The sequence below is a fragment of the Gossypium arboreum genome, chromosome 7 (assembly GCF_025698485.1).
Source record: "Gossypium arboreum isolate Shixiya-1 chromosome 7, ASM2569848v2, whole genome shotgun sequence".
In the NCBI taxonomy this organism is placed as follows: Eukaryota; Viridiplantae; Streptophyta; class Magnoliopsida; order Malvales; family Malvaceae; genus Gossypium; species Gossypium arboreum.
Genome location: NC_069076.1, coordinates 105,403,038 through 105,425,295, shown reverse-complemented (window position 1 = coordinate 105,425,295; position 22,258 = coordinate 105,403,038). Strand labels below are relative to the sequence as shown.

General features: G+C 30.6%; 2 protein-coding genes across 3 annotated transcripts; one reads left to right on the top strand and one right to left on the bottom strand.

Moving 5' to 3' along the window:
* The first annotated feature begins 1,969 nt into the window (after nucleotides 1-1,969).
* Nucleotides 1,970-13,579, top strand: LOC108486224 (peroxisomal fatty acid beta-oxidation multifunctional protein AIM1-like). Of its 2 annotated transcripts, none has more exons than XM_017790146.2 (18): nucleotides 1,970-2,491; nucleotides 2,585-2,656; nucleotides 2,781-2,843; nucleotides 2,966-3,022; nucleotides 4,228-4,295; nucleotides 4,999-5,080; nucleotides 5,193-5,248; nucleotides 5,697-5,999; nucleotides 7,293-7,379; nucleotides 7,527-7,701; nucleotides 8,077-8,198; nucleotides 8,520-8,683; nucleotides 9,282-9,536; nucleotides 10,505-10,626; nucleotides 10,746-10,867; nucleotides 11,764-11,912; nucleotides 12,695-12,833; nucleotides 13,317-13,579. In XM_017790146.2, the coding sequence occupies exons 1-18, from the start codon at nucleotides 2,398-2,400 to the stop codon at nucleotides 13,359-13,361; spliced, it is 2,175 nt and encodes a 724-aa protein (XP_017645635.1). In that variant the 5' UTR covers nucleotides 1,970-2,397; the 3' UTR covers nucleotides 13,362-13,579. The 2 variants fall into 2 exon arrangements, with proteins under 2 accessions (XP_017645635.1, XP_052886273.1); XM_053030313.1 differs by having other exon boundaries at nucleotides 2,465-2,491; nucleotides 2,785-2,843.
* A 1,202-nt stretch (nucleotides 13,580-14,781) lies between these two features.
* Nucleotides 14,782-22,000, bottom strand: LOC108470737 (protein tesmin/TSO1-like CXC 5). The gene is made up of 8 exons (XM_017772183.2): nucleotides 21,261-22,000; nucleotides 19,528-19,632; nucleotides 18,206-18,383; nucleotides 17,190-17,549; nucleotides 16,910-17,013; nucleotides 16,739-16,833; nucleotides 15,762-16,181; nucleotides 14,782-15,480 (listed from the first exon to the last, which is right to left on the bottom strand). Exons 1-8 carry the CDS (start codon nucleotides 21,557-21,559, stop codon nucleotides 15,179-15,181), a joined length of 1,863 nt encoding a protein of 620 aa, XP_017627672.1. The 5' UTR covers nucleotides 21,560-22,000; the 3' UTR covers nucleotides 14,782-15,178.
* Between the last annotated feature and the right edge of the window lie 258 nt (nucleotides 22,001-22,258).

The following is a 22,258-nucleotide window of genomic DNA, read 5'->3' as shown; positions in this document are numbered from 1 at the left end:
AATTGTTGAATTAGATTAGACTTGTATATAGAAATGGATTGGTATGTCGATTTGAACAAAAAAAATTTTAATTGATTGGATTGTAAAATGCTCTCAATTAAGATAAAGAATTTATTGAATCCAGTGTTATAATTTATTTATTTTTTTCTATTTTTTAATAAATTATTTAATTAAAAATTGAACTAGTAATCAGATCAATAATTGATGGCTTGATCAGTTCAATTTTAAAAATCATGATTCAAACTCGAAAATAATTTAAAATGATTTAAGCTCAAGTTGACCCAAACAAATAACTTAAAATTACTTAAATTCAAGTATCAAAAGCCTATAGCAAAACTTGCAATGACCTGACTCGAAAAATTTGTCTAACAAACTTAAATGACTTGAACCTAAAATAACCCGTACCCAATGTGATTTGAATTTGAAGTTTTAAAACGTGATTTTTTCAGAACTAATTTATTGTATTCTAGGTATAGCATATGCATGATGTGTTTTATATCTATATAGATTGCATTTAAAATTTTGACTTAGTTGATGTCACGAATTAATTAGATATCAAATCAGTTGAAAAATAGTTTTATTAATAAATTAGCCCCTTAAACATATCAGGATTCTTAAATTGTTCCTTACTAAACTATCCAATTTTTATCATTTTACCCAAAAAGTATATGACATCCAATAAAAACATTCCATATTTCGCGTTCTTATTAGGTGATATTATTTTTATGTAAATTGAGACAAAATTAATTGATAGTTTAAGTATCACTTTGAAAAAAATAACTTTAAGGACTAAGTTGAGAATTTTAATAGGGCTGATTTATGAATAAAACTTTAAAAATACGCATTTTGAAAATTAAAAGATTAGAATAATCAAATTATAGTAGAGGGTTAAATTCACTAAAACATATAGTACATGACCTTCTATACAATTATACCTAAGTTAAATAATAAGTGAAGAAAATCAAACTTAAAAAAATAAAGAGATTAGATTTTTGAGAAACACTTGCCAATATTATGGTGAATTATTTTATTATGTTATTTTAAAATTATATAAAAAAAAGGATAATGTGATTGTTATTAAAATAGTTGTGAAAGCAATAAGAGTGAAGTTGTAATGTGAACTTGGAAAGGTAGTCACATAAAATAAAAGCCATAGAAATTTTTCTTCGAAACATCATGTTTCATAATGGAGCAAATCCAAAGGTTGATTATGGTTGTTAGCACAGTAATTCAGGAGGAATCCAGAAAATATTTTATGACTGGAAATTAAATTATAAAATTTTATAGAGGTTAAAACATAATTTTATAATTTATACCATCAATTTTAAAAATTAATATTTTTATTTTTAAGTGTCAAATTGTAACTTTTAATTCTATAATTTATTAATGATTAAAATACCAAATTTTCGTTTAAGGACCAATACTCTCTTTTGCTCCTTTAAATTTGCCCTTGTAGTAATTTCTATATCAATATTGATTATATTCATGTTTTGTTTTTTAATAATAAACTGAAAATTCAAATTATAATTTTGTTTTAATAAAAATTTTAGTTTGTATAGATCGGATTAGTACATTTCATCCATTCCACTCGTATTAATTGAATTAATATATTTAGTCAATACAGAACCAATGAATTTGAATAAAATTAAAACTATATATTATTTTAATTAAATTCAATCGACTCTATATCATTAAACTTAAATAATTATTTTGATAAAACACATTATATTGTTTAAATAGATATGTATTGATACTAGTTAAAAATTGATACAGGACGCAAGGCAAAGTAAATTTTTTACTTAGGGCCAAAATAATATTATAAAATTTAGGGTCAAAGCTAAAATTTTGTATAAAAATATTTAAATTAAATTATTATTTTTAAAAGGTTAAAATTAAAATTATTCCATTTAATCAAAGTTAAAAAAGACTAAATTGAATATTTTCTTTTTAAATTTAGAAGGGAGGCTATAAAAGAAAATTTCCATTTAGCCGAGGGGCGAAGGGCCCTTTGGCAAAGTCCTGACAATACGGACCACCTTATTTATTATTGTCTTATTGATTAAAGGAAACGACGTGTTTTCGTGAATCATACCAGCACGAATTTCCTGAGATCTGACCGGCAACGACAAACGGCCTAAAAGTTCAACGACGAAAGACCAAATATATTCGTTGACTCTTTCGCAGAAAATAATTTTATAAAAAGGTGGGAAAATGGGAATATATAATTTTTAGTCAACCTTAAATATTATTTTCCTCATATTGCCACAAAACTTTCCACTCAACAACATCTATATATAAAGCGAAGCCATAGCACTGGAAGTTACAATTACATCTTCATTGGAAAGTTTGGAAGAAATAATTAAAAAAAAAAAGGCAAAAAAGAGCCAAAACAGTGATATGTCGCAAATACGAGTGATGATGGAGGTCGGAGACGACAGCGTTGCGGTTATCACCATCTTCAATCCTCCCCTGAACACCATGGCTGTTTCAAGTAAAAGCTCTGCATACTTGATCGCTTTCGTTTATTTTCTTCATTTTTTGATGTAGTGATTTGAATTTTGAAATATTTTTTCAATTATTGCAGTAATTGCGGGATTGATGGAGAAATTTGACGAGGTTTCGCGGAGAAACGATGTTAAAGCTGCTGTTTTAACCGGTGAGTTCTTCTCATTTCAATCGGATCTATATATGAATGATTTATCTCATGATAAAATTTTTGTTTTAAGCTTCGAGATGTTTGTGCTTATTTTTACTGATTTATTTTGATTTCGTTAATGAAGGCAGTGGAGGAAAGTTTTGTGGTGGTTTGGATCTCAATGTTATTCAGAAAGTTCACTTAACCGGTATAAGTTAATTTGATTAGTTTAGGTTTTCTGTAATTATTATTTTTTTGTTACTTTTTTAGTAAATTATAATTTCATTTACTTAATGAGGAACTGGAAAATTTTCATTGGTGCTTAAACAGGTGATGTATCTTTGGTGCCTCAAGCATCCGTTGATCTTGCTCTTACTGCTATCGAAGGTTTCTTCTTATCCTTTTGACTTGTGGTATACCTGAGAATAGACAGAGAGCACCATTGTTTTTTTAAACCGTGGCACGATCCATCCAATCCGTCGGATTAAAAGTTATTAAAACAATCAGTTCAATGTGTTTGTATTAATTTCTAATGTAGTTAATCCAAAGTTATTCTTTAAATCAATATCTTAATTGATTCTCGATTCAATTAGTTCAATTCAAACAACATTAGAGAAAATTAAAAGTTTATTTAAAACGCAGTGTTGAGTTAGATTATTTCTTAAACCGACCGAATTTTAATTTTCTATTTAATCTATGTTTAACTTTTATATTTTTATAATATAAAAGGGTTAATATACTATTTGATATATGTATTTGGCTTCAATATTTAAATTGATACTTGCGTTTTTTGTCTAAATTTGGTACTTAATTTTGACTTTAATATTCAGTTTGGCACCTTTTTTTTTTCAAATTAATATTTGAGTTTTTTTTTTATCTTGTACAAGTATCTAAACTTGACTTCAATGTTTAATTTCGTACTAAATTTTTGTTTCGACCAATTAAGTACTTATGTTTTGTTTTTTTTACTAGAGCACACATGTTAAGTATTTATTGGACCAAATTGAATATTAAAGCCAAACTTAGGTATAAATTGAGAAAAAGTTCAAATACCAAATTGAACATAACTTAAAAATATTGAATTTATATTAACCTTATAAAATTATATATAAATTAATGAAAATAACTTAAAAATATAAAAATATATTTTGTAAAACCTATGAATCGATTTGCTTTTTTAAAAATTAAACTACTATATCCGTAAATTTGTTCAAAATCGATCCAAATCAAAATGTTATCCGTCTAAGTTATTGATGTGTTTATTTTCACTGTTGTTTATGATTCATGCGGTTCTTTGCTTTTTCAAAAACTAAAACATTGTAACCGTAAATTTATTTAAAATCGATCCAAACCGAAATGTTATCCGCCTAACTTATTAATGTGTTTGTTTTCACTGTTGTTTATGGTTCATGTTATATGGTTCTTTGTTTTTTCAAAAATTAAAATACTGTAACTACAAATTTATTAAAAGTAGATCCAAACCGAAATCTTTTCTGCCTAACTTATTAATATTATCCACCTAACTTATTATTGATGTGCTTGTTTTCATTATTTATGGTTGATCTTATGTGGTTCTTATAAAACCCTGTCAGATTGCAATAAGCCTATTGTGGCAGCTATTGAAGGATTAGCTCTTGGAGGTGGCTTAGAATTGGCGATGGTTTGTTTTTGTTTTTTTCTTCTGTTGATGAATATATTTTTTGCCATTAACTTTTTTCGGTAACAATTTTGTCATTGTCCGCCATGATATTTTAATGGGTAAATTGCACTTATAGCCATCTAATTATTTTAAAATTTATTTGGTAACTCAACTATGAAAAATTATAAAATGGTCATTTAACTATTCAATTTTTTTTTTCATTTTGGTCACCACTATCAACATTTATACATGGTGTAATTTGGTCTCTTTTATTTTGAATTTTACTTTTCCTTACTACCCTTTCACCTAAAAAGCTAAAAAACCAAATCTATCAACTAAATTTGATTAGAAATATACCAAAATGAAAAACCTAAAAATCAAAGATAATAATTTTCATATTTTCTTATTATTTTAAAACTAACCGTTAATGTCACAAATAAAAATAAAACTATAAAAAACTCAATTAAACAATATGAAAATGTTGAGGTTAATTTTTTGAATCAAAACTAAAATGATATAATATATAAATATTAAGAGTTAAATTTGCTATTATATCAATTTTAAAAGTTGTCAAGTTATCTATCCGTTAATAATTTTAAAAGCTGGTGACCAAAAACAATTGAATAGTTAAATAAAAAAATACTAATAATTAGATAACTATAAGTGTAGTTTATCCTGTTTTAATTTGCTCAGTTTGTGTCTAATTTTTCTTTTTCACATGCAGAGTTGCCATGCACGTATTGCTACTCCTAAAGCTCAACTTGCCTTGCCTGAATTGTCGCTTGGACTGATTCCTGGGCTTGGAGGTATAGCCACTACTATATATAGAACGTCTTTTGAGGTTGGACCGATAACACGAATAAATTGTACTTTACAAGCTTCGACTTACTTGTTATATACTATGACTCTTTTCAAAAGGCACACAACGTCTCCCAAGGATTGTTGGGCTGTCAAAGGCTATTGAAATGTTGATGGTAATACTCCCTGTCTGCTATGCTTTTCTAAAATTTTATTGGCATGTTGACTTATTTTTTGGTTAAAGTATTTGGGAGGTCCCTCTAATAAAGGGATTGAATCAAATTAGTCACTTTATTATTAAAAAGAATTAAATAAGTCCAAAATCGTAATAAAATTAATAGTTTTTATAAAAGGTCTTAAAATTATTTTTCAATTAAAGTTCAACTCTAAGCAGAACCATAAAAACTTTAAATATATTAATTATGTTAAACATTAAATGTTAACTCTATTCCAATTTAATTTATTTGATTTTTTAATAGTATTAAGATTAAATTAATCAATTTAATAGTAAAGAGACTCTAGATACATTCACTCTTATTTTTCAAATTTCTAATGACTTATAATGAACTCTTTATTGTTGTAAACTTTGTAAATCTAATTCATATGTGTATAATGTTTTTACAGTCATCGAAACCAATCCTGTCTGAAGGAGGAAAGAAACTGTGTCTTATTGATGCTATTGCTCCTTCACAAGAGTTGCTCAAAATTTCTCGCAAATGGGCTTTGGACATTGCAGAGAGACGTAAACCATGGGTGAAATCCCTTCAAAGGACAGACAAGATTGGATCCCTATCTGAAGCACAAGAGGTGTTAAGATTTGCTAGACATCAAGCCAAAAGGACTGCCCCAAATTCATCTCTGCATCAAGCATGCCTAGATGTAATTGAGGAAGGGATTCTCCATGGAGGATATAAAGGACTTTTAAAGGTAATTTTTTGAATTTGACATTACATTTTTTTGTTCCCTATTAAAAAATAATAAATTAGTCATTATACATTAAATCAAATAGCAGACTAATTATTTTAGTTAAATTTTTTATCTATTTCTATTGTTGAAAACTGGTGTGATTTATAAAATCAGTAAACAATTACACTTTACATACTGCGTGTATCCCATGTCGACATATATGGATCAATTTTCAATATTAGAAACAAATAAAATTTTTAACAAAATGATTGATTTGCTCTTTAGTATAACGTATAACGACTAATTTATTTATTTTTTAATAAAACGAATAAAATACAATTTAACTTTTAGGACAAAAAAACTTCATCATACTTTTACCAATTTGAGACCAACTTGTATTCCATGAATAATAAATGCTTATGCTGTTTAAATTGAATAGGAAATGCAATCCCCTCCCTTCTAACTTTTGAGGTATGCAGGGGTTTAGGATCCCTTGCATTTAATCTCATATGCGATAATGTTTTCAGGCAACGCGGTGGGTAGTAGAGACTTGGCCTATTCGTTTAAATTCAAAGATTTATTCGATATTTTAGAACATTAATTTAAAAAAATATTAGGTTTAAAAAGTGAGTTCGTAAAAAATTTAAGCTTATTTAAAATATAGTTTAAGCTTGGACTTAAATATTCAAGGCAAGTTTAAGTCCGACTTATTTTTAAGTTTGTAATGTTATCTATTATGTTACTTTTATATATTATGTAATTTATAATACATAAAAATTAAATCTACTACTATAAAAACATTAAAAATGTTAAGATAACTATATATAAATTTTAATAAATAAAAATTAAATTAAAAATAATATAAATATATATTTTTAAAATATAAGCGGTAAAAATGAGCTTGAATTAATTATTTACAAATATGGGTGGATTTTGACGAAATTTTAAGTTTATATTTTGAGCTAACCAAGCTTGGGCATACATAAAATATGTTAATATCATGTCTATAGTGATCCCTTGACTCTCCTAAAATGGAAAGTTTTTCCTTTAAGAACTCTAAAATCTATAAAGTTTTAAGTTTAAATACAGTAATTTTGCACTTTGGTTTCTCGAAACAATAAAATTATAATTTAGTCTTTATAAAAACAATAAAATTATAAGTTAATACAATAATAAGATTATATTTTAGCTCTTATAAAATTTGTACTTTAATTCTGACCCCTTAAAATGGAAATTCTGATTTTGCCACTATTAGCCTCGTAAGAGTCTCTACTCAGTTGCACCTAAAGATACATAAGGATTTTATGTATACAGGAGGACAAGGTTTTTAGGGAGACAGTCCTTTCAGACAATTCAAAAGGCCTTGTTCATCTGTTCTTTGCCCAGCGTGCTACTTCAAAGGTAATTGCTTATACCTGCTATTCTTTGCTCCTTTTTTATTCTAATTTTAATTGTTCCAAACAGTAATTATTCAAACTTTGAAGTAGATGTTGACCAATTGGGATCTTTTATCTTAAATATTTCTCTAAGAAAATTGTAATTTTGCAGGTGCCAAAGGTTACTGATGTTGGTCTAAAACCTAGGCAAATAAAGAAAGTTGGTGTTATTGGTGGAGGCCTAATGGGTTGTGGGATAGCCACGGCTCTTATTGTCAGCAATATATGTGTCCTTCTCAAGGAACTAAACTCTGATTATCTCCTTAAGGGAATAGAGAGGATTCAAGGTAATTATTTATTATCAGATTATCGTTACTCTTTCAATAGCTAATAAAATTACATGTTTTTAAATATACATTGTCAATAGAGCTTTTAAATTCTACAAGTAAAATGAGAAGTTTTCTACAAAAGTAAAATATTAAAAAAAAGAGACAAATGGTAAAATATTGAAGTTTTCTACCTAGAAGTATTTACATATTATAGAAATGTAATATTGATAATTATTTTGTCCACTGTCAATGGAGTATAAAAAACTCCATAAACGATCTAAGATGATACCAAATATAATTTTTAATTATTATTTTATTGTACTTTAAATACAAATAATATCAACCTAAATTCGTTTATTCCACTAATATATAATAGTTTTTTTTTAATGGCAGCAAATGTTCGAGGTTTAGTTACAAGAGGAAAATTAACAAAGGATAAAGCGGACAAAGCTCTCTCAATCCTTAAAGGAGTATTAGATTACTCTGAATTTAAAGATGTAGATATGGTCATAGAGGTGAGCTATGTTACGAAATTTACAGCATTTATAATTAATAACGAATCTTGATATTAAATTTTGGGATTTAATTAAAATTTTTAAAAAATTTAAGGGAGTCAGTGAGAATTTTAAACTAAACGCAGGTTTAATTAAAACTTTAAAATATTTTGAAGGTTTAACGTACGAAATTTACAAAAAAAAAAAAAAAAGGATTACTCAAATTAAAATTTTGAAGTTTTTTGAAATACTTGATTGAAAAAATTCAAAAATTTTGAGAATGTTGTTTCTGTGTGGAGGATTTGCGCTGAAATATCTCTAATGTTGTTGCTGTGTTTGCAGGCTGTGATTGAAAATGTTGGTTTAAAGCAAAAAATATTTAGTGAGATAGAGAAAGCATGCCCTCCTCACTGTATTTTGGCCACAAACACATCCACTATTGACCTCAATCTAATTGCAGACAAATTAAACCCACAAGATCGTGTTATAGGAGCTCATTTTTTCAGGTCATCAACTTTTATTTTCCTTTCTTTTAATAATATTTTATTGGATTAGTCAATTATCTTTCAAAGTATACATTTTATATTTTTTAAAATTTAACTTTTAATTTTTATATTTTTACAATTTTACCTTTATTCTTTTTAAACAATTTATTTTTAAATTTTAAAAAATTAAATTTAATCATTATTATTTTAAAAAGAGTTGAATTGTTATTTTTATAATGAAAATATTAACTAAAAATTATTTTTATATGGCAACTCATATGACAATTCATATGTATTTCATGCTATTTTTTTTTTAATTTTCTTCATATTTTTAAAATTATTTGTTGATATAACATATAAGACAAATAATATCATGTCGATATGAAGAATATTGACTACTACGTAGTTTGTTACACTAACATCATTAAAATAATTAATGTTTTAGCTAGAATCTATGCTAAAAAAATGATTTGACTTTTTAAATATTAATAATCAATTTAATTTAAAAAATAGTTAAATTGACAAAAAAATTAACCCATTTAATATAATTAGTTGGTCGAATTGCACAATAGTTTGTAAGTTAAAGCAACTTAATTTGATTTGGGTCTCTCATATGCAGCCCTGCACATGTGATGCCTCTCTTGGAGATTGTAAGAACACAAAAAACTTCCCCACAAGTTATTCTTGATCTTATGACAATTGGGAAAGTGATAAACAAAGTTCCCGTCGTGGTCGGTAACTGCACCGGTTTTGCTGTCAACCGGACATTCTTCCCCTACACGCAAGGTGCACATTTATTGGTCAATTTAGGTGTCGACTTGTTCAGAATCGAAGGGGTGATCAGCAACTTTGGCCTTCCTATGGGTCCTTTCCAGTAATCTTCTTTCTTTCCCATTTTCATGAATTGAGTATACATGATCTCTGCATAACCATTAACCACAAAATGCACACATTAATTAGTAATACTATTCTTATCACATCTAGATGTCATTGATGGCTGAGCAGAAAATATATCACCCGACCCGGCCCGGCTTCCAGGTCGATTGTAAGCAATGATAATTGGATTGGACTGGTTAGACCAGGATATTGGTTAGGGTATCGGTTTGAGAAATGTTTTTGAATTAGTTAGACTAAAAATCAATACGGACCAGTTGAACCGACTAAAAATTAGTTCATTTTTTTGAATTTTTAATTGAATAGATCGGACCGATAAATTGACGACTTAACTGATTTAACTATCAATTTGGTTCTAAAAACATTAATAGTAAAATACAAATCAAAGTTGTCTTCTTTGAATACCAATTGATTTGATATTTGTTCGTTAGGGTGCACTTTATGTGTGGAGATTAGGATTTGAATTTGTAAAAGCCCACTTGATAATTCTGAATTATGTATTTACAGTTTGATATAGAGGTGTTTATGGGCCAGTCCGAGTTTAGGTTGAGTTTAAATATGATATGAACACACTTTATACTTGCTTCAAGTTCGACCTGACTTAAAATACGAGTTTAAAATTTTATTCAAGTTTGCTCATATTTGTAATGGCTAACACAAATCCATTTTAGATCCACTCATATTATTATTTTTTAGTTTTCTTAAATATTTATATTATTTTTAATTTAATGTTTAATAATTATATATTTTTTTCATTTATTAAAATTTTATATACAGACATATATTAACAATTTTAAATATTTACACTATAATACTATATATTACTATGGCTTTAGTTTAAAAATAACATAATTTATTGGTTATAAACATAGAAAACCAAGGGGTTGGGTTATGATATAAAACGACATGTTTTTGATAAGTTATGCTTCTCTTTTGCAATACTTGCAGGCTTCAAGATGTATCTGGTTACGGAGTTTTCTTAGCAGTTTGGAAAGAATTTGCAAAGGCATTTCCAGATCGAGTATTCATGTCTCCATTGATTGAGCTTTTGATGAAAAATGGACGAAATGGTAAAGAAAAACTGTATTTATACTATTCCTATGACATTCTTCTTTCTCGTTTGTTAGTGTTTTCAATGGATGCTCCTTAGCTATTGAAGCATTTTATGAACTTTTTGGGTAATTTGCAGGGAAAATCAATGGGAAAGGATACTATATTTATGAGAAAGGAAGCAAGCCAAAACCTGATCCTTCTATATTACCTATTATTGAGGAGAGTCGACAGCAAACCAAGCTTATGCCTGCTGGAAAGGTAGCTACACTTGCCTTTAAAATCATTTTATACTTCTGTAGTATATAATTGATTCCATCAACACAATTCAAATTTGATAAAAAAAAGTTTCCAAACTTAATCCAACTAACTTAAATCTAGATTGACCTGAACCTGAAGGTGTAATCGAGTTAAATTGAGCTTGAATACTGGCAAGCTTGAGCTCGGCTTGAAATTTGGAGCTCGATATATGGCTCGAATTTGACCGAATATCTATTTTTAAGCTTGAGTGCAGCTCAAGATATAATTGAGCTATCAAACGTGAGCTCGATTAAGCTATTTATCAATTTTTGTACCCAAGCATTAACTTGATTAAGCTTATATGTATTCAAGCTCGAGTTTAAACTCAGCATGCTAATATATTAAGGGCAATAACGTAATCTAATAATATAAAATATTTATTAAAAACATTGATAAGGCTTTCGAGCCATTCGAGCTAAGTATTACTAAACTTGAATTCAGTTTGACTAGTAGTTCAAGTTGCTCAAGCTTAAGCTCAAGCTGAATTCGATAATTATCAAATTGAGTTTGAGTTTTTTTTTTTTCAGGTCGAACTTAAGTAGCTTATGACTTGTGAGTACTAGTATCTCATTTACACCCCTAATCAAACTTAAAATAGACTTAAACCCAAGATAACTTAAATTGAAGTGCCCAAAACTCAAAATGACCAAAATTCAAAATAACCTAAACTCGAAATTAACCTAAAAATATAAAAATTCAAATTAATCCAATCTAAATTCATCAGATCCAAAATCAATCTGATTCAAGATGGGTTAATGTTAAGAAAGCTAAGAAAGACAAAGACAATAGAAGCCAACACCTTTTCTATTAGGCCTTTGTATACAAAAATAGCAAATGAATTGATTTTGTTTTGACAGCTTATAACAATTACTGATAAAGAAATCCTAGAGATGGTGCTGTTCCCAGTAGTTAATGAGGCATGTCGAGTTCTGGATGAAGGAGTAGTGGTTCGAGCATCAGACCTTGATACTACATCTGTTCTTGGAATGAGCTTCCCATCTCACCGGTATGTCTCTCTTTTTGGGTCGTGGGAGGGACAAAGTTTATTTAATTTTAATTTTACTTACAAGCAGCTAATTTGGTGATTTCATAATGTCATTACAAAGATAATTATTTTAAATATTTACTTGCATAACTATTGGATCTGTATAATTAGTATAGGTTCTGCTTGTGTCTTAAGTTTGTTAACAATTCTCGATTTTGTTGAGAGAAATTTGAATAACATTGTTTGTTAAAAGTCAATACACTCTCATAACGTTCAAAATATTCTCAAGGAGGGTTTTTTTGTCTCAACTCTACTATAGAGAAATTAGTAAAACATCATCTATGTTGAAATAGCTCGCAAACTCTTCGATTTTCATGATAGGTGAAAAACACTCCTACTTCGTAGCTTGTTTGTAGTAGAGTTAGGACCGCTTGTGACTCTTGACATTTCTATTAGTTGTGTAAATCAAAAGTGTCCTGTGGATAAAATTTGGGATTAAAATTGAGTATGAACACCTTGAGATGGAGAAATAACCACTTTCAAGACAATTCTAGAAGTGTTAATAATCTATCGATTATCAATTAACAACATTTTGCGAACTTCTTTTGATATAATTGGAATCTATAACCAGTTCTTGATTAAATACGGGTGCATTATGTACAGTTGTACAGATCACCTAAACATTATTAGAGGGTTTATGCAGATCATAACCATATTCTTGTATGTTAACATACATATCATTTAGGAATAGTCCTTTCACGTAGTCTTTTCACTAACATGGATTATAATGTGGTTTTTGGCAGTGGTGGAATAGTGTTTTGGGCAGATACAGTTGGAGCAAATCACGTATATAAAAGTCTAAAAAAATGGTCAGAGGCGTACGGTAGCTTCTATAAACCATCAAAGTATTTGGAAGAGAGAGCCATTAAAGGCATCCCATTGGTAACAACCTTTTTTATTTCTTTCTTTCCATTTTCCTCTCTGCCCAATGTAGCTTAGGTCTCATAAAGGGCGAAATTAGATCTCACATAAATTGTAATTAAAATTATCAAGTCAAAGTTAAAAATTTATAAAAAAATCGTTATTATTATTATAAATATCATTATCAAACATTTTTATATTTTAAAATGGTTAATATTCTGTAATTTTTTAATTCTGCAACCAATCTTAAAAATAGATATAATTTGTCTCTTTTTCTAATATATATCTAGTTTTTTAATGTTAATATAGAATTTTTTTATTTATGATCGTGCTTAGACATAATTCTCTATTTATAGATAATTAGAAACCATATTACATGTTTGTGTATGTTTGTGTATGCGGAATCATAAATATAAAACATAAAACAAATATTAAATATTAAATATTAAAAATAAATAAATAAGAGATGAGATTATGAGGTGCTGACCTTTTGTTTATTTGCAGAGTGCAGCAGCAACTTCATCTCCATCATCAAAGTCAAGGCTTTGAGGCTAATAAATAATAAAGCAATAGGCCGCGGTAGGCCCCGTGCGATTGACAATGCTCCGACTGGTGCCGTTGGAGCTTTAGGGGGTCAATTTGTAAAAGTCAAGAGAGTCTTTGTAATTTTGTAATTTTGATGTTTAATAATAATAAATTATTTAATACAAAAGCAATAAGAATTTGATTAATATATGAAAAAAAGGAAGAAAGTAGCTTAGTCCAAATGACACGATCCTCGTTTACTAGGTCAAAATTTTGACCCACACATGCTGCTTTTTAATGTCATGAATTTTTATCAGTTACAAACCTTAAAAGATATATTTTTCAAAACAATTGTTTCTCATCAACAACACAATATGCTCTATCCATTTTAAGATATAATATGAAATTTAACTCTTAATTTTTTTCGATTTAATCTTTATTTTTGTCATGAATTGCTTATATTTTAAGATATAATATCAAATTTAACTCTTAATGTTTACAATTTTTGTCAATTTAACCGTTATTTTTATACAGTTCTCAATTTTTAAAAAGTATAAAATTTGACCATCAACATTTCAAAAAATTACCACACCATCAATATTTTCTCATTACCAACGAAAATATTCACTAAAACATCTCACATAACAATTCTCATGTAATTCATGTTATTTTTTGAATTTTATGAATTTTTTGAATATTTCTTTTATAATTTTTAAATTATTTATTCACATGAATATAAGGTAAATAGTATTATATCAATACAAAATACACATGATCTACCATGCAAATTACCCTAACATCTTTAAAAATGCTTTAGCATTTCTCTTAAAAAACGATTTGACTCATTTTAAAATATTAAAAGCCAAATTTAGTTAAATAATAATAATTAAACTGACAAAAGATACAAATGTTAAATGTTGAGGGCTAAATTTAACATTATGTATGCTAGAACATAATTCAACAGAGCTAAATTTAACAAAGTTAATTTACTATCCCAATCCGATATAAGTGCATTAATAGCTATTCCAAGTCCACAAGTTTTAGGTATAAATCTTCCATACCCTAGGTCTATTCAATATTCTTAGAACTGAACTGGTAGTTAAACTAATCAAACCAATAGTTTACTTGCCAACTAATTCAGACCGTTCGATTAAATAAATTATAAAAATTAAAATTAAAAAATAAAAAATAGTTGAACTGTTTTTAAGCTAGATTCAATTGATTCGTACTAGTCAGTGACTCAACTGATTTAAGAATCTTTCTCCAGTTCGATTCCCGGTTCAACAGGTCTAGTAGTATAGATAACCATGGTCTATGGCTTTGTTTGGTCACACTTATACGTGCTAGAACCATACATACACATATATATATGTGTATATATCAACAAGACGACCATACACATGCAAGTGTAGCCATACTGTGCAAGAAAGAGCGTGAAAAAAAATTTCATTTCAATGAAGAAATAATATTACATATAAACAATAAGAACATAAATCGTTGAGGCAAACAGCATTCAATACAAGACCGTGACTCACCAATTAAAGCAATAATCAGAAGCATTTCTCTTGGATATTAACTGTAAGCTACAAACTCCATCAAGAATTATAAAATTCCTCTTTGTTTAAGCTAAAAAATAAGAATAGATTAATGGAAGCTATGGTGGGGTAGTTGGCATGGTATGAGACGAAAAACGGATAAATATTTTCCAATATGGGAGAAATTAAATTAGTGCACTGGTCAGTTTCAAGAATGATGTCTACCACAAACCACCTTGATATTGCATCAAAGTTGAAAAGTGGAAGTTGAATGGTTGGTTCGAAATAGTGCAGAGAATTATGGTATCATACCTTGGGTCGATTGTCAGCATCATTTATGGTCTTTACATCTGTTTTCTCAGATTTTGATTTAGCATCCCCATTTTCAGGATGAGATGGACCTCTAGAGAGATCATTGTTACTGGCGGTGATCACTGAAGCAGTCATCGGAGATGTCTTGACTGTCGGTGGACTTGCATTTTTTGCAACTCCATTGGTAATGGATCCTTGTTGATTCCCAGTCTCGTTTCTGACTGTTTCAGTTCCATTGCTGGGGTGACCTCTTTGACTACCTATCTCCGTTCGTGCTAATGATGAACATTGCGTTTCTGTGAGAAAAATAGTGAAGCATCATCAAATCCCAATAGTAAATGTTAACTCTATTCTAAATTGGCCTTGTTTGATTCTTTTTAATAGTACAGGGACTGAATTGATTCATTTAATAGTAGAGGGACTAAATTGATGAGATCCTTATAATAGAGGGACCTCTCAGGTACATTCACCCAATAAAATAGATATGGTTTCATCATTTGAGTCTTTCTTCCTTTTTTAAGTGCACAATATAATTAATTATAAATTAAATTTTCAGAAAAGGGGAAGGGAAACTTACCCTTTATTTCTCCGAAAGTGATAAGCCTATTGAGACAATCTCGGAATTTCGTCAAAACAATTCTTTCCTGCTCTGCATAGATCTCGGTCATGCCCTGTTCATAAGGCAATTGTGAAGATGTGCTGCAACCATGGCCCATGATCCTATTAGGAGAAGCAGAGGCCATGAACATTGTATCTTGTTCGTCACACATTAATGCCAAAGTTCCTGGAGACATAGGTCTTCCCTTTGGCATATCAGCACCATCCGAGCTGGATTCTTCAGGGCCAGCTTTATCAGCCTGGTTAGCACTTGAACAATCATCAGCCGTGGTTTTCTCAGCATCAGAATCCTTCTGGTTTTGCAGCCTGTCTTGAGTGGATGAAGCAATGGAAGTTTCTGCATGATCTTCTGCCCGTTTATCCGTCAAAATTATCTGATCTGAATGCATACAGAAATTGAAGACCAATTAGGTGGAGTTGTGGCAAATCCATTAGCCTACTAAGATTGACTAAAAAGTTAATTGCTAAAAATGAAAATCCAACAACGGATGCACAACAGATTCTTTTATTGGCATCAAGTACCCAACAATTATTCACTAGGACAAGAACGATCTAAAGTAGAAGAATATTTATGGTAACAACATTAATACCGATATTTAAAACAGTATTTGTGGACAAAGGAGGTCTACCTTTAAATGCTGATATTATGCATTCATGTGGAAGAAAAGTCATACCATTACTTTATACTCGGGAAGAAAAAAAAAAAAGTAGAACCATTAATCTTTCTTTAACAAGTACAAGCGGAAGATTCAATATAAATTAGTTTCGATGAAAAGCTTGAGGTGAACACAACAACAAAGCAAGTATAAGTTTATAATCATACATGATGATACTTGCACTGTTTGCTAACACATGCAAACACGTATATCAATCACTAAAATACGACAGAATTAGACACTACAACTTTGACCAGTTATCTGAATGGCTTCTGTTTACCTGAAAGTGTCTTGTCAACTTCTCCAGATAGGACTACCAAAACAGAGCAAAGCTCCTTCAAGTCCTGCTTCTGAATGATGTCTGCTAACAGAGACCTTCACCAAAATGCATAACTTAGTTTCCTGAACAATCAGATTTACAAATATCTTTTGATCAAAACTCTCTATTTACCTATATGTGAATTTCGAAGGGCCTACTGCAGCAGTTGTACCAGCACGAGAAGCTGGTACAGAAGACAGGGAGGAGGCAGGTGCAGAAGCTCTGATATGATGAGGCTGATTAACAAATTTAAAAAAAAAAAAAAAAAGAAGAAAAAAGGTAGCAAATGTAAGTTCCGAGAGCATAACTAAAAGTAATGGTGTGAAGCTTTTATTGTAACAAGAGAAGAATTAGCCGACACAGTTTCTCCAAAGACAATTATCAATAAATATGCATAGATAAGAAGCTTTACCTGTGGAAAGTTTCCAAGCCGGTGAACAGATGGATCCTTGGCAGTTGACCCAAAGAACAGTTCCTGACCTTTTCTCTTCTTAGACACTGGAGTGGATGCATAACCAGAGGACCCAATAGCTCCAGTTATGGCAGCATTTGCTGCCTGTTGAATATATGCCATATTGTTGGCATGGTCACCGTGAAATAGAGCCTGTCTCTCTTCACTTCCTTCAAAATTTTTGCAGTCCATGCATTTGCAGTTTTCGGAGCAAAGAATGTTAGCTTGGAAACACTCGCAGTACTTTTTAAGGCACCCAGATTTCTTACAATGGCATCCTTTGTTGTGCTTTGCCAACATTAAGACTTCCCCAGCCTCTTCCTAAAAATAATTCAAAACTAATTACTTTGAGAATGCCAATTGCAGCAAGCTTTATCAAAAGACATTCATGCTATTAGAATTTTATACATCAAATACTAAGCCTAGGCCCTTTCCCCCTAAAATTTTCAAGAGGGAATCTTCAATACTTTAAAAGTGGTGGAAGTTTCCACTAATTTATCCAAGGGTGAATAATACACTTCCAACTAAATCTATTGCTGACATTTTATGATTTAAAATTAGAAAAAAATAAAAAGGAAAATAATTTGAATTAATGTTAAGCTTAAATTTAGTTGAAACGCATCACTCACCCTTAGATAAAGTTTCCACTACCTTTTAAGTAGTGAAGAGAATCTTTTTCCTTTGCAAGAGTCTAACCGATAGAGTTCAGGAAAAAAAAAGAAAAAAGACATCAACTGTGTGCTAAAATCAAGGCTTAGTCATACATTTCAATAGAAGAATATAATTTTAAAAGGTTCTGTATATTCCAACAGGCCCATCAATGAGTAAAGGCAACAAAACATATGACCCTAGCTAGACATTTTAATGGAGCCGTATGAATATTGATATCTCCATGATAAAAATGAGCTAAAATTTTCTGTGCAAAATCTGTAAGGTAAAATGTGAAATTAAATGAAAAAAAAGTTCAGCCAGCATACCCTGCTATCCCCTGCACCATGTGGGCTGCTAGCAATTTTTGGTCTGAATGCATTTGGATTACGCTCCAAAGTCGCTTCAATAGCATCTCGTCTAGCAGCTTCATTCTCAACATTGTTATAACAATTAACACAGTTGCACCCATCACAATATGTGCCAGATGCAAAGCACTCACAGTACCTGATCAAGGCATTGCATCAAACAGATTGATTACAGTTCACATACAGAGATGATTTTAAAAAAATCACACACAAGAATGAATGTCTAAAAAACTAGTAGTACGGTGTTTATCTAAAATGCCTAGGCAAGATGCCTAGATGCTGCATATAAAAGACATAATCCTATGGTATAAAATCTTCTCTCATGCACACTTCTCAGAAGATAGAACATATAAGAACTGCGAATCTATTCAGTCTGTTGGAATGCAGAATATCTGTCATAGAGGTTCTAAGCTACAAAATTGATTTAGATGCGTACAGTAAAAAGGGAAAAAACACGTAGAAAGAAAGGTTAGATCAAGTTTTGTAAAAGAAGTTGCAGTTATTGAAGGATACAAAGGGTCTAGGCAAAATTGGATGTAGAATGAAGTGCATTTTTTAAAACTGAAGGCTTCATGTTTCAGCAATTAGTACAGAATGAAATATTTCTACACCTTGCACTAATTGCATTTTGAGGCTGTTGTTGTCCAATCCAACCAACCTAAAAGGCTAAATGTGGATAAAGGTTCAGAAAATGCTAACAAACTTTTAGCTAGAAAGTACCACTTATCAGCCTGGAAAATGGAGAGACTGAATTCAGTTTGGGCCTAATGATACAAAAATTAATGTTCTGAGACATATTTCTAAGAACTATTCATTAATTGATATTGTTACAAAATATAGAAAAGTGTATTTACAGGATTGTTGCTGATTACTTCTACTATTCTTTCCAATAAAACATATATAAATATAGCACTACACCAAATAGGAAATGCTACCCTATATATAGGAAAAAGTTTCCCAGTCTTATCCAACTCAACTTTGCAAGTACATTGCTCTTAACAAATTCATTTGACATTTACTTCCTTTAAAACCCCAGTGTTGACAAGTTCGTAAGAAACATGTTACTAGCCACCAAGTTAAATAGTAACAACAGCCGTTAAAAGGACAACCAGACCCTATCAATAGGGAAAGAGCCCAGCATAGATGAGTTTGTAAGAAACATGTTACAAGCCAACAAGTAAAAACAGTAATAACAGCTATTAATAACACATTGAGAATTGAGCAGCACTGAATCATGGAAGAACTCATTCAAGACAAAAGAGCACATAAGTTGATGTACTTACAGTTTCAGACACCGAGAATGTTTACAATTACATTGCTTCTGCTTCTTTGGAGTGCCATCTTTTAGTTCATTTGGTCTTGGTTTTGCTTTGGGGGATTCCGGTTTTCTGAAGCAAGCAAGAAATAAAGAAAAAGAGTTAAGGCTAGAGAACAGGTAACTAGCTTCCATAATTAAAAAATTTTCAAAAAATGACATATTTTAAAGTAATTCTGCTATTCGTTGAACCATTAACTTCTGCTATTCAAAGAATATTTTCCATAAATGCAACAACGAAAAGAAAAATTGAAAGAGAATAAGACAAGTTTCATTGCATTTAACATCTAATAAAGGGGGGAAATGACCAATATGGTTATGTCCAAGAAAGACAATGAAAACATCTTACCACTAAACTAGATTCTAGACAGAAACAATGGGAAACAATGAGTAAATAGCCTAAGAAGCTGTTGATACTTGTTATTTGTTGTTAACATGTCATGAACGCAAAACTTGATTAGAGAGAAAGTCCAGGCAGCAATGCTCCCTAACAATGACACTTTTTGGTGGCAGCGCTCCTCAACAGTAGCAATCCAATCCTCCAGAGCTCCAGTGTTTTCACTCCAACGCTTCACTGCTCCAGCACTTCAGTGCTCCAACACTCTAGAGCTCTAGTGCTCCAATAGTTTTGCTCCTCTAGTGCTACAAAGCTTTGGTGATCTAGCATTCTACTCTTCCAACATAGCAACTTTTCATTCCCTAGTAGCGTAGCAACATATACAAGTTCTGCAGTGTGGATCTAACCCCGGAATAAGTGGCAGGATTTTTGGGTTTACTTCAGCATCAGGATTTTCTAAAAGTGCCACTGAAGCTCGAATACGGAGATTGTTAAGAAGCCTCCTGCCTCCTTTTTAACTTTTTATTGGAACACAAGTTCTTTTCATTTCACTTTGAACTAATGTTGCACAAGAGCATTCTTATGTTATCAACCTTTACTCCCTACAGCCTAGAAGTCTCTCATGATACTCTTTGAAACTTCCCTTTCCCATCCACACACGCTTTGTATACGTGGCATCCTAATAACTTCCCACTCTTGGAATTCAGAATGCATCTTTCTCTCTAAATTATCCTAACCACCACACTTTTCATCTTCCCAAGGCACTTATTTCCTTAGTTATCACCATTTGCCATTGCACTTGTTCTTCAAATTCCACTTCGTTCTTCCATTCCGCAATCTCTCACAACATTCTATCTTACTAATTTGCATAATTTTCACAACCTATCAAAAGAAACCCTCTAGAGAAGCTATATAAGGTGAAAGATAAAGCTTAGAGAAACCCAAATTCTCAACAAATCAATTTACCTTCATTCAGAAACAATGTTTAGTACAAAAGAATTGAAGAAAAACAAATGATTTGAATGGTTAACTTCCAAGTGATCACTTCCCAAGAGAAACCCAACTCTCTGCTAAAGCAAAAATTAGTAACTTTCCTAAAAATGCATTTCTTACGGAGAAAAAAAAGCACAAAATTTATCAGAATTTGATGTAAACATAATTGAAACTATAGAGTTAATTTTGAAGCATATAAAAAAAAAAATTCAATCAGGACAGGGAATGTTCACTATGTACACCACTCTCGAAAAGGAAAAGAAAAACTGAGATAAATTTATTAAAACAAAAATTAATCCAAAGAGCAAACACCATAATAATTATAATAAACTAAAAGAAAATCACAAACTTTTTTAATTAGAAAAGCTTACACAACTCTGGTCGAAGCAGTAGTAAGAGGAGGATGTTGCGCGGCGACAACAGGGACAGCCGCAGCCACCTCCGTCGGCGGCTTTATCTGTTGCTGTTGCACAGTAACTGAAGCCGAAGGCGAAGCCACACCTATCCTTTGTGTAGATTGCGGGTGCTCCGGCAAATTAACACTTCCAGAAGAAACCCCGCCAAAACCGACCGTGAAATCGAGCTGCCTCGCTAGCTTCTTCGAAGGAAAATCCGCCGTATCAGATTGCACCATTTTTGGCGGGATTTCACCTCCTTCTTCTTTCCCCATCCAATTTCAAAAAATTCACCACACAGCCACAACTCAAAAATTCCACCAAATAAATAAATGATCTCACAAATTAACTTAAAATCAACTCAAATTCACACACTTTTAGGTTCAAATACCAATCTACAATCTCAGAAACCTCAAATTACTAAAATAACCCGCGACTTCACCACAAGTTCGAGATTTCCACCAATAAGTACCAAAAAATGTAGAAGATTTAGTATCCGATCGATGCATAGAGAGATGCAGAAACTAAACACCACACTACAAGTAGAATTATTAAAGTTAGGGTTTTTAAAGCACTGATTTTTCAAAAAAACAAAAAAACAAAGTGTGAAAGGATTTTTTTTGCTGTTTCTTCTTCTCTTTTTCCTTTGGGTTTCTCTCCTCCCTCTCTCTTGCTAAGTTTTGAATTTTCAATTTTTCTTTTTTCTTTTTTTTTTTAGTGTCTATTGGACGGTTAGATTCGGTTGAGCTTGAAATCTGAAGGTTGATGTTGAAAGATTTGATCGGACGGGTAAAATTCATAGGTGTTTAGTATGGAGTGTTGCTGAACGTTGGATCTGTTTATATTAAACTCTCTGAGGTTTTCCACCAAAGCGGTGTCGTGTGGATTAAAACAACACATATACATATTGGAATATATAAAACAATATAGTTTTTGAATTATTGAAAAGAGTCAAATTAGTCAAATAAGATTAT

Excerpts from the sequence above, each read along its gene's own strand:
- LOC108486224 (XM_017790146.2), top strand. The coding sequence starts at position 2,398 with ATGTCGCAAATACGAGTGATGATGGAGGTCGGAGACGACAGCGTTGCG. Across the intron at positions 2,492-2,584 it reads GAACACCATGGCTGTTTCAA|TAATTGCGGGATTGATGGAG; the intron begins GTAAAAGCTCTG and ends CAATTATTGCAG. Across the intron at positions 5,081-5,192 it reads ACTGATTCCTGGGCTTGGAG|GCACACAACGTCTCCCAAGG; the intron begins GTATAGCCACTA and ends TCTTTTCAAAAG.
- LOC108470737 (XM_017772183.2), bottom strand. The coding sequence starts at position 21,559 with ATGGGGAAAGAAGAAGGAGGTGAAATCCCGCCAAAAATGGTGCAATCT. Across the intron at positions 19,633-21,260 it reads ACTGCTTCGACCAGAGTTGT|AAAACCGGAATCCCCCAAAG; the intron begins GTAAGCTTTTCT and ends TGCTTGCTTCAG. Across the intron at positions 16,834-16,909 it reads CCTTCGAAATTCACATATAG|GTCTCTGTTAGCAGACATCA; the intron begins GTAAATAGAGAG and ends ATTTTGGTGAAG.